At 36.1% G+C, this 12,103-nt stretch overlaps 1 protein-coding gene across 3 annotated transcripts in view; it reads right to left on the bottom strand.

Moving 5' to 3' along the window:
- MAPKAP1 (MAPK associated protein 1) overlaps positions 1-12,103 on the bottom strand; it is a 107,360-nt gene that overhangs the window by 82,195 nt on the left and 13,062 nt on the right. For all 3 annotated transcript variants that reach the window (XM_055719898.1, XM_055719895.1, XM_055719896.1), the window contains exons 3-4: positions 10,343-10,432; positions 5,413-5,561 (exon numbers count right to left, since the gene is read on the bottom strand). In XM_055719898.1, the coding sequence (XP_055575873.1) occupies positions 5,413-5,561; positions 10,343-10,432 (239 nt within the window). The remainder of the gene's footprint in view (positions 1-5,412; positions 5,562-10,342; positions 10,433-12,103) is intronic.

The raw sequence follows: 12,103 nt of genomic DNA, 5'->3' as shown, positions 1-12,103 counted from the left end.
CAGTGCAGATTTTGAACCGGGCTGAGCAAGAAGCCTGTGTTTCTAAAAACCTATTCTGAGGCCAATTGTTTTCCTGGCATCCCTGGGTTTTGTACATCGCCCTGCACTGCTGGCCAGCTGCGGAGGAGGCACACTGGCCATGCCGAAATGCCGGCCACGAGGGCAGGGACGGGCACAGCACCAACGGCCAAAGGCCTGAGCTGGCACCCAGCAGAGCCCGCACCTCCAGCACCTGCCAACAGACACGGCTCTCCGGCAAAATGAAACACACAAAAAATGCAAACAGAAGCCAAGGGAAAGGACTGTTCCCATTCCGGCAAAGCAAAAATATCTGTGTGCTGAGGCCAGGCAGGTCCATGGCAGCTGAGAGCGTGGAGCGGCTGGTCCCTGGCTGGCACAGGGGCTGCCGGAGGGGCTCAGCACCAGCGGCACTGCCCCAGCGCAGCACACGCTCGTCGTGTGTTGGCTCTCAGCACAACCACAGCTAGAGGCTTCCCAGCATAAATACAGACCACGCATTGTTATATTTAACATATATATCATTACATAAGTGATAATGCTATAAACATCTTTATTTCAACTATTTTAGTAGAGCGCAGGTAGTAAGTAAACCACTAAACCTGGCAGAACAAGCAAATGCTTGGGGGGTGGGGGGGTGGGGGGAAGACAACCCTACGCAAACTTATTTAGGATTCAGACAAGGATCATTCTTCTCATCTTAGAGGCAAAACATTTAAATAAAAAAATGCATTTTTTTCCATTTTTCACACTGAGATTTTAATCCTGGATTAATTATTTTAGACATTTTCCATATTAATTAAAGCAGTATAGCTTTAACTTTCTTAAGTTCTTTATCTACTTTCTTCAAGTAAAGCTATTTAATACTGGAGATTGTGGAAAACATTTGTTCATGATTATCCAGACATACAGTCAAACAAGACTGAAACAAGAGCAGCATGCAAAAATGTATTTAAGGACTATCATCCCAAAATGCTGCTAAAAGCTATTAACCAGTACGTGTTAATTGCCACAGCATTCATATTAATTTTCACTTCGGGCCCGACATTGTGGAATATTTCCCCTGATACATTTTAAACAAAGTTTAATTTAAGGAACTGCTTCTATCAACACTTATGAAAATTAACAGCCAAGCAATTAGCACTCATGAATTATCCCTTCCCCCATGCCTTCTACAGCAACTGTTTTTAAAAATGACGCTACAAGAGAAATTGTTGGTTTTTAACCCATTACCAAAATTAGCCACAAGAAACCCTGTAACGCTATACAGAGGTACCATTCCTCACAATTAGATTTTTAGCATCCATCCAGATTACAATAATGTTGACTTATTTTTATTTAAATTATCTCCAGTAGTCAAATAAACCCCTAAAGCCCCTGTAAGGTCTGAAAAGCTCAACTTCCTTAAATCTTCATTTTCAACTAGTAGTCATGAAAGTAGAAACAAGAACGTCTTGAGAAAACTCTAGTCTGCATGTAGGAAAGATTTTTGGCCTTGTAACTCAAATTTATTCTGGAGCTGAATGATCCCTTCCTTACATTTAATTGTGGTTTCCAACTTGTTTCTTTGACTATCTTGCTTTTTTAAATATTCAGCATTTCTTTTTTTGACTGTCCTGTAATAACACTCCTGTGTTTGCTAACACTCTTCTGGGGACATAGGAGCAGCCATTTGGTGGCAGGCATCTCAAACTGAATTGACAAAATATTTTAGTGATTAAAACTGTTTAAAAGTAGCACAGACTTGGGAAAAAAAATGGATGTGGACTGGCTTCAGAGCTTCAGAGATGATTTCAAGGGGAACTGTAAACACAGGCCTTAGCAGGAGTTACCTAATCAACACATGCTTCCTACAAAGCTGAACATTTGATTCTAGCACACTTTTCCTGTATTCCAGTAACTAAATACATCTTGGTAGCATTTTTCTTACTAGTGGGAACGGTCATGCAGTTGAATAGCCTTGACACTAAGACTGTAATAAATCAGTATCCTGTAAGATTAAGATCTCAGAAAAAAACTCATCGCCACACTTTACAGCAATTCCTGCCAGTTAGACTTGTGATTTGAAAACAAATATTCTGAATTTCTGGAGAATGAAAAGATCACACATGCTTTTAAAACAATTAACGAAGCAGGCAGGTAATGTGTTGGTAAACTCCAGGTTGTCAGGCTCACAGCTGTGTCACTGAAATGAGCCACTACAACACTGCTGTGCTTCATTTGTGGTACCTGGCTATGACTTCCCAATCAGCCCTACCGTCAGTCTTGTTTTCCCAACCTTATTAAAGGCTGGCAAGGTGGAACAATAAGCCATCAAACTTTGATTTCCCAAATTCTACAAACAGAAATATGCATTGAACTTACCTATAAAACAGATGATAATTTACTTTGCATGCAGATAAAGGAAATCAGTTTGGCCACAGATTTCTTAAGCCTTAATTTTCTATACAAATGACAACTGAAGTAATTATAAATAGCTGAAGATTTCTTTTCATACAATATTCTTAGCAAGAGTTTTTAAGATCCGTTCACCACGTTCAACCCACATGATATACAAACCACAAAAACAGATGCAGGGGTTAGGTTTAATTTTATCTATTTTAAGCAAAAACCTGAAGATACGGCCAAGAGCAGTTATTGTGTTTTGTTAAGAGCTGAAGTTTTATAATGTAAATGAAAGCCACAGATCTGTCCTGTGTAGCTGTGGGGCATGAATTACCTGGATCCTTGAGCTGATTAGAATGCTTCCATTGTAGTTGCACTTCACAAACCAAATTCTCTGCTATTTTGATAATTAATGAACTGATCAGAGTAAGAAGAAATTAAGAGTGCTTCGGAATTCTATTATTTCATAAAATTGCAGAAGCAGTTACAAAAAAGATGCTAAATCTGGCAGAAAAGACCTGCAAGATGTATTTTAATAAATTGGCTTGGTTGATATTAAAGCATGCGATGTTTCCTTAGTTTTAACTGATGAGCTTAAAACAATGCATCAAATGTTGGAGGGAGGGGGTAGGAAGGACGCTGAAGAGAAAGGTTTTGTTCAATTTCAGGTCAGTTAAGGAGCTGAATTAGTGGTACATTAAAACCACTCAGAACAAAGAGCTTAGATACAGCAAGTAGAGCCTTCCTCATGCTTTGCCAGTGAACCACAAAATGGGTGTTACTCAACAAGCTGAAATCTGTGTTACAAAACAAAACAAAAATATATATATATAAACCAAAGGCCTAGTTATCACCTTAAAGATTTCAGAGCCACTGTGATCCCTTCAGTAAATACATAATTAAGTAGGGTTTTTTTAAGACATGTTTAATTAGGCCCCCAACCCCTCCTCACCCCCCCTGCATTTCCCCAATTATGTACCATTTCCCCCAGAGATATGTGGCTCTGTTAATTATGTAAATAAGTCATGCACTATTCCCTGAAAGAATAGTATTTATGTGAAAAATACTGCTCATCTATTATCAATAGAAATACAAGACCTACAAGATTTCATGAAAAATAATTTTTAAAAGCTAGATGGTTTTCAATTTTACATTACTATCTGACAATACAACAAAGCTGAAGAAAGTAAAATAACCCACTACTGAACTACGTTTCCTCCTCACCTCAGATGGTCAGGTAGGTATTTAAAAATTGGCAATACAGATGGAAGTACAGAGAATAAATTTTGTAAGCATACCATTGACAAACTTACCAGAGTAGTATAAATAATGCTGTTTTAATTAATACAGTGAGATTATATGCTAACAAAATGCCAATGCAATTATTTTGGAGAGTTAAAAAGGTATTTTTGATTTCTGGATCACAACTGCGTTGATTTGTATCATACCATACAAATCACAATTGAGTAACATAGAGGTATTTCATTAATATCTCAATTTCCTTCAAATGGACCAAACACCTGCTAAATGTATCAGACTTTAAAATATGAAAATTAATATTTTTCATTACAGTAAACTATAATACTTTATTAATACAGAAAAAAAGAAGTTTGGATTGTCAAAGTGGGAAGGAATCATGAAGTTCCTCAAGTTTCTGATAAAAACCCTAGGAGGCAGCCCAAATCACTCTCAAGTATTAGAACAACAGGACTGGAACACCACTGAATTACAACAGACTTCTCTTAATAAAGATGAATCTTATTTTTACTTCCTCTGGCCATGACTTTCAGAAGTATACTTAACTGCTTGCCAAAACTGAAATTTCATGACATCAGAGCAGAAGCTTTGAGTTTAGAAAAAAGGCATCTTAGTGTTGTCAGCATTAAAGTACTGCTATCATTCATTAATGAGGCCAGAAAATTTGAAAAGAAAATGAGGTAGCACCAATTACTACATGCTAGTAAGTATAAGATAACAATAGAGGCAGCTTTGGCTATGTGGACTTCATAATATTAAAGTTATCATTTCACAAATATTCTAAACCCTTCTCAATGTGCTAGGAATTACGTATTTGGCTTTCCACTTCAAGAATACTTAACAGAATATGAAATACTTCCATCACAAGGTAATGAAGCTCAAACTTCATACTCCCACAGGAGATTCCACAAACAAATCCAACAGAAAACAGATCTGTGCAGTATCTATAATTGTTTTGGAACAATGATACTGATCCATCACACCAATGTTTATATTTCAGTTTCTAGAGTTTATGACAGAGAAAAATACTTGACAACACGGAGTAACTAAACTGCACACAAAAACAGACAGTTATGCACAATTTTGAGCAATATCAAATGCAAGCTCTTGAAATTAATGTAGTCAAGGAATGAATTTGACTTACCAGGTTTGTAGTGAAACTGCTCCATGTACCCATCCATACATAAATGGGTACTGGCGCAGAACTACATTGTTTTGTCCTTTTTTCTGCCCCAGATATTGACTAAGTGATGCTTATTTTCCACCCTCAAAACAGACAATAGCTTTTCCCACTCTTATTGGAAGCATTTTGAGAATAAAGACACCATAAATCATGGAATAATCAGGAAGTGCTGTGATGTGGCTAGACAGAATAGGTTCTTTTAAATGCCAAACCAACAATCACTTATACAAAGGGTCTCACCATCAACTCTGTAGAGATGTCCTAGGACTCTACCACACTAAACATTTACCTAAATAACCTACTGGGGAAGAAAACAGACGGGGAAGGTACGCCTAATGGTAAGGCCATAATTTTGTAATGAAAAATGGGAGAAACTGTTCTACCAAACTGGAACCATTATATTTAAGAGTAAGAGAAGCACGTTTCTAGACAACTACTTTAAAATAACTGATGGCCTACCCTAAAATCTAATTAAAGCTTAAATAAGTAAATGCACACAAGAACTGCCTAAAGCCTATCATCTTCAGGTCAGGGACTGAATTTGAAAGAAAAACATTTGATCCACTCACCTTGCCGTCAAATTTTGAGTACTCATTGAAGGGGTTATTCAGCTGCAGCGGACACTGTTCAAGTCGCACAGATAATATTGACTGCTTCCCAGAACACGGAGATTTTACTCTGAAATTCTTTTTTTCAAAAAGTGAACTCAGCTCCTCTGCTGTAGATCAGAAAAGAGATTAGATTAGTTGTACAGGAGATGTACAGAGGTTACTGTTTACTACAGAAAGATAACATTATAAGAGGGAGAATAAAATCAAACACATAAAGTAACAAATGCTTTAATAGGGCAGAATCTACCACCCCTCTTTCATAGCCCAAAGACATGAAGAAACCATAAGAAGTTTGAATGAAGCTACAGTTTAGGCTGAGGAAAAGATGATTTTTTCCCGTAGAGAGAATGGAACTGATCACTACAAGAGCCCCTTGCGTCAAAATAAAAAACCATCAAGGTTCAAAGACAGAATTACACATCCTGGGTCCTTCTGCTTACCTGACTCTTTCTAAATGAACAGTGAACGCTATGCAAAAGAAATATGCCATGCAAATGCATTTCAAACTGAGCTTGTAACGCGATATTATGTTCCATTACAGGACAATATACCACCCCATTACTATACTGTAAAATTGCTATGCTGTCAGCAGTAGGCTTGGGACTACATCTGATCCAAAATAGTAATTTCTTCAGATTTTACTTCTCATGGTAGACTGGATATGGACTCCTCTCAAAAAATGTCAAACATGAAAACACCATTCCAAACAGTCTGGACAACTTAAAAAAAAAAAAAAAATGCTTCCTAAAAACAAAGGTGATAAGAGTTAGCGAGTACTTTGTGTAGTCTGTGAAGGCATAAAATCCTCTGACAAGCAGCTCTTTTTATATGAAGAAAGTGCACATCCAAATTTCCAGCAAGAGTTTAACTCAAAATTTTCAGGCATACTTAAAAAAATAATTAGGACTTCTAATGTTATCAGGACGCTTCAAAATCAGGACAGAGCCTGGGGTGGTTTAGCATGTTAGTACCAGTGGGTCTCATCTGCAAGAAACTGTGACTGAATCTGGATAAGTCTTTTCCACATCTGCTCTAGGAACCAAGTACCCCCAAACTCCATCAATCATGACCTGAGAACCAACACCAGCTCTCCTAGACTGACTCTGCTCCGCGTTCCTACATTTAGATTCACATCTCAAAGATTTACGTGTTGTTCCTTCAGGGAAATGAAACTGCTCCCAAGGCAGAATGACTTGGGACTTGATCTGCAGAGAGTTGGTTAATTTCTTAAAATGTGAATTTAAAACTTGTCAAATTATAACTAGTCAAAAGCTCAGTTTATTTTTATCAGCAGATTGCCTGAAAATTCAGACAGTTGGCAAAAGTGCTAAATACTGGCACTAAGAGATACCCAACAGTCTTGTGAAAGGCTGCGATTAACCAAAAAAGCTTGATTAAATCCTTTTTAAACGTGGCAACTCCATTAGGTATTCAGTTTTTCGTAACAACCTTATCTGTTGTGGTTTTTTTTTTAAAAAAAAAAAAAAATGAAGGGTAATATTTCAGTAGAATTGTAATTAACTGGTATTTCTTGGGCATTTGGAAAGTACTCTGCAGCTTGGAAACCAATATAATGGTTTTATCAGTTCAAGTGAAAAAGCAAGCCTTTTATCTTCAATTTTTGTCTCTAGGGAAATGTTAAGATGATTTGTTTATTGTTTCCTTTGTTGGGATGTGCAAAAAGAGGATCTCAAGAATTCTTCTGAATTCATTAGTGTGACATCTGTTTTGCTTTGAGTTTTGTACAGCTTTTACTCAAATCAAATATCTCACGACTGAAGACTTTAAATAACAGTACATTCTATAAGACTGTAAATTCACTTGGCTGAGATACAGTTTTCTTTTCCAAAAGACTTCATAATTTCAAACGTCAACTCATTTAGGAAGACGAACCCAAAGCCTTCTAAAGATCTGTGCAAAAAGCTAGAAGAAGATAAATGAGATTTCTGAAAAACTATCATCTTCTGTTGTGCATTTTGTCAAATAATTCCTAACAGACGCAGGCTGTGAGAGTTCCAATTAAAAACATTGAAAAAATATTTTAAATTCTTAAATTTCAAGGAAAAATCAGCTCATTAAACTAGCTTTAATTGAATATTTTTTAATTCTTAAAAAACCCCAAGTTTTGCTGTCAGTTTTGCTGTATGTATTTTTCAGCTTTTGTGTTTGTTAGCTGTATGAGCTACATGAGCTGAATGCAAGGGTTTTGAAAGATTCACTCAATATATTGTTAATTTACATTTTATATGCTCTGAAATGAATGAATGTAAGAAGTAAATACAATTCCTTACTTCTTGCTTTCATCTAAAAATACCCAGTATTTTATAAAAAGGAGTAAACTTTTTTTATGTATATCCCTATTTGGTTTATAGGACCCACAGACTGCTTTACTAACATAATTCGATCTTTACATTGCATAAAACCGAAACATTCTTTTCATTGTATTGAAAAAGAATTGATGCACAGAAAGGCGATGTGAATTTGTTGCACAGCAGAAGAAAAAAACCCAGACCTCCTTCATGTCACACTTCCAGTCAGTCACCTATCCCTGAAGCACCTTTCTATTTGTTAATCCCCTAGCCAACTCCAAATGCATGGAGATTTTCTTTTTCAAGTCCATACGCTACCACCACCTTATCTTTCAAACTCATTCCTAAAAGCAAACAGCTTGTCTCACGACAGCAGGAAACAGATGATGAGTAGAAAATATTTTTTTTTTCCTCATTACCATACACAAAATGACTCGTCTCTCACTTCCTTTTATCCTGGTTAGCGTACTTTTATTTCTGTACATAGTTATTAAAAATGGGAATCACAAAAAAACCTCAATTGCCAGATGCCTCAAATTACAACTGCATATCCAACCGCAGGGCAGCAGATATGCTTGTAAGAGTTTGTCTCTTCAGTAAAGCATCTCTCTGACAAGTGATGTCTGGAGGTAGTGTCATCAGGATCTTTAACACGGAGCAAAACAACTTCCCAGCATCCTTTTAGTTTGCATGGTGTCAACCATAGGCTCGACTTTGTCTAAAGCTCAGATAAACAGTCAGAAGAGGGCAGCCAAATTCTCCCCATTCGAGAACTGCTATTTCTGATGTTACTGCCTTCATAGTGTTTCCAAAAACGCTGAACTCGAGGAACAGAACAGAAAAGCTCACACGCACACACTTAACAAAGAGGAAGGAAAGTACAGTGGATATCCTCCAGGGCTGCTCTTTCTCCTGGCCTCTTCCTACTGTGTTGTTCTTCATGCAACTAAGTAACATGCAGAATCTCAGTGACTAAGCAGAGAAGTTAAATCAGCTCTGCCAGCAAAGACAGAGCGCGAGTGCCTTGAGTTTTTATGGAACTTATTTTTTATTTAAATCTGTCCTGCAGCAGGGAGGGACCAATCCATTTGCTTGCAAACCCAGCACACTCACAGAGGGGGACACCTCTGTTACTGCGGGTTGACAGATTACCTGTATCTTCAGGGCAGCACGTAAAAGGAACTAATGTCACAGTGGAGCCCACATGAGTAAGATGACACACAGCACAGACACAACAGGAAACTGGAGTTTGAGTGCAATTCAGTGTAAAGAAATATCAGGCAGTATATAGTTAGGTATAAAGAAGAAAAATAATTGCATCATCACTGGTCAAATGTGATAAAATACTGAGTAAAGAGAATTGGAGGTTATGGTAGATTAAACTTTAAAACCTACAACTCTGCTTACAGAAGTAGAAAGGCAAAAACATTTTAGAATGCATTAACAGAGGTATCAAACGTAGCTGAACACTACTAAAGATTAGTGCAACCGTGTTGCTTGTGTGAGCAGCTTTGTTTGCTCCTCTAAAAAAGATATTATAGAGCAGGAGAAGGTTCTGCAAATGACAGCCAGGAAGATACAAGAATTTAGGCAAAAAAAGGAGATTGCACAGGAAACTCATTAAGATACACACAAATTTTGAAAGAAGTAGGCATGACAGACCATACAAAGGTTTGAATGTGTGTCAAATACAACAGGAATGTATATAGCTTGAGCTACAAAAGATGAGAACCGAGACAGACTTTTCATTTCATATATTACAATTTAAACTATGCAGAACATCCAGTCAGGCATACATAATTATATAATAACAATTAAAAAAAGAGAGCGAGAGAATAGGATTTTTTTTGAGGAATCACTGATAATTGTTTTTTCAAGGAAAGGCTAGATAAGATAAGGCAGCACTTATTATGCTTTCATTTAATTAGATCTATATATACACCATTTCTCAAGATTTTCCCCTTATCTAGAAAAGTAACCACAAAAGTATAAACTCTACAAAATTCTTCATCACATCCGGTACACCAAAAGTCACTGGAAATAGCTAGAAAGCCCTAACTTTCATGGAGATAACGACCTTGCATTTTGAATGCAGACACTTGCCAATCACCTACCCATAGAGCAAAGATGTCCTGTTCCTTATGTACCCACAGTAACACTAAGAGCTTTGCTATCTCCATTTCTTGCTGAGACAATAGAAGCCTTAGCAGATAATGACGCTACAAGATGACAGGATACACAAACGCTGTATTAATACCTTCTATTGCAAAAAATACAGCAGCCACTCGAATTAGTTCAGACCGCCAAACCACATTTTAAACATCTTTCCTTTACTTTGCCTTTCTTGATAATTTGGAATGCCCTAGTCATATCTGAAAACAAACGAGAGGCCTGTGGCACACCACCCCTCCAAGCAATAAACTGTAGGAAACACATAACTGGGGAATGTCAGGCAAATACAATAATTAGTATTTCCTCTATGCTTTGAAAACTTAAGTGGAAATTACAAACTGAAAATGCTGTAACCATCAAAAGCAGAACTAAAAACAGTAGGAAAATAGAAGGTCTTTTCTTTTTACCTGAGTAAGAAGTATTTCTGTCTTTCCACTGAATGTTTTTGCATTTTATTTGATTTTGTCTCTCTTTCCGCAGACGTTCTAGTCTCTGAGCTTGAAAAGAAATATTACAACTATAAGTTTGTCAATGAAAGTTTACTATAAACAAAGACATAATTAACTACCTTTATATGAATAAAGATGTTTTATACTGCATATGTAGGGAAAAAAGTCATAAAATTTTAAAGGTGGCACCCCTGAAAAGCAAATACCAACAAAAACATGAAAATGTTCTTGATTTATAATTGAAATTAGAGGATATAAAACATTAATAGAGATCATAAAGATAGTATTAACATGGAAGAGAATAATAAAATGTGAAAACTTCTGTGATTAATATGACATTTCATTATATAAATCATTAATAACGGTCTTAAAGGAATTTTAATGCACAAATGAACTGAAGTGAATATTACATTACAGGAATAAAATTACTGTTATGAATTACTCTACCCGTTTCAAAAATTAAAGATAAATGAACTCAGACTAGACTATTAAAGTTTTAAATATAAAATCCTTTATCTAAAAATCATGAAAATTATAAAATGTCAAAGCTATATAAATTAGCATAGCTTTTTCTTCAGTGTGCTGAAACAGTTTATAGGTAGTAAAATAAATGATTTGTATCTTCACAACATTAGTCAAATCTTAAAATGAATATAATATTTCTTTACGTATATTTTGACTCCATCTTCAAAATAGGGTTTGAAAAAAGCCTCAAATAGTTGTAATACCAAAGAACTTACAGACCAGGGTACCAGATAGTATCTTAAATTATCTTGTTGTTAACAATAAGATATCTCTCAGGAAATGGTCGGTTCAACCTCCTAGAAGCTACCCAAAGCAATGACCACAAGAAATAACTGATGTTACCAAGTGTCCGCTCAAAATAAGAAAGCAGATTAGACTGGCAAATAGGACTAATAATGTTGATCACTGAAGGAAACAATTTGCTGGATATATTAGCAATTTTGATGTATTGAGATCATTCATTAACTAAAATGGGTTTGTAGAAGGGACTCCAGAAGGCTAAATTACTCTGACAATTTTTAGATACAACTTGAGCTCCCTGAGCCATTTCACCAATTAAAAAAAGGTTAATAAATATTTTCTATCCCTCATATTATCATTCTTTTACATTTAGTCTTTGAACTGAAATGTGAACATGGAAGTGATATTTTTTTTGCCCCCATAAAAAAAACCTCTCAGCCTGGGAACTGATGAAAAAAGTAACAGTTGAGGTTTAGCAGCTGTAACAAGCATCCTATTTCTGTTTATTTCCCATTTAAGTCAACGTGAGGTTAGTGCCTAAATACCTCTGTGTATTTTACTCTTAATGAAATAAGTATCCCCACTTATAAGTTTAAATATTGGGTAAAACACTACTGCAGCATAGACATTTTATTCTGAAAGAAAAATTTTTTTCCAACTACTGTCCAGACTAGCTCAAAATTACCTTCCACAACCATTTCTTCCCACATGTGCCACCATTAAAATATATTAGATTCACATTTAAACTATGGATAAAGGAAAAGACAGACTAAAAATAATAATGCATGGTTTTATCCTACTTAATGTTTTCACCTCTTGTCAAAACAAATGTGCTGAAGTGCCGTCACATTCTTCAATAACTGTGTCCTGCTGTTCTATCTACAGCTGATCACAAATGATCATTTACTCTGGGACTGTATTTTAGCAACTCGAAATTAGATGGCATTATCAGTA

This window comes from Falco cherrug, chromosome 9 (assembly GCF_023634085.1).
Source record: "Falco cherrug isolate bFalChe1 chromosome 9, bFalChe1.pri, whole genome shotgun sequence".
Taxonomy (NCBI): Eukaryota; Metazoa; Chordata; class Aves; order Falconiformes; family Falconidae; genus Falco; species Falco cherrug.
This window is presented reverse-complemented; position numbering and strand designations above follow the sequence as displayed.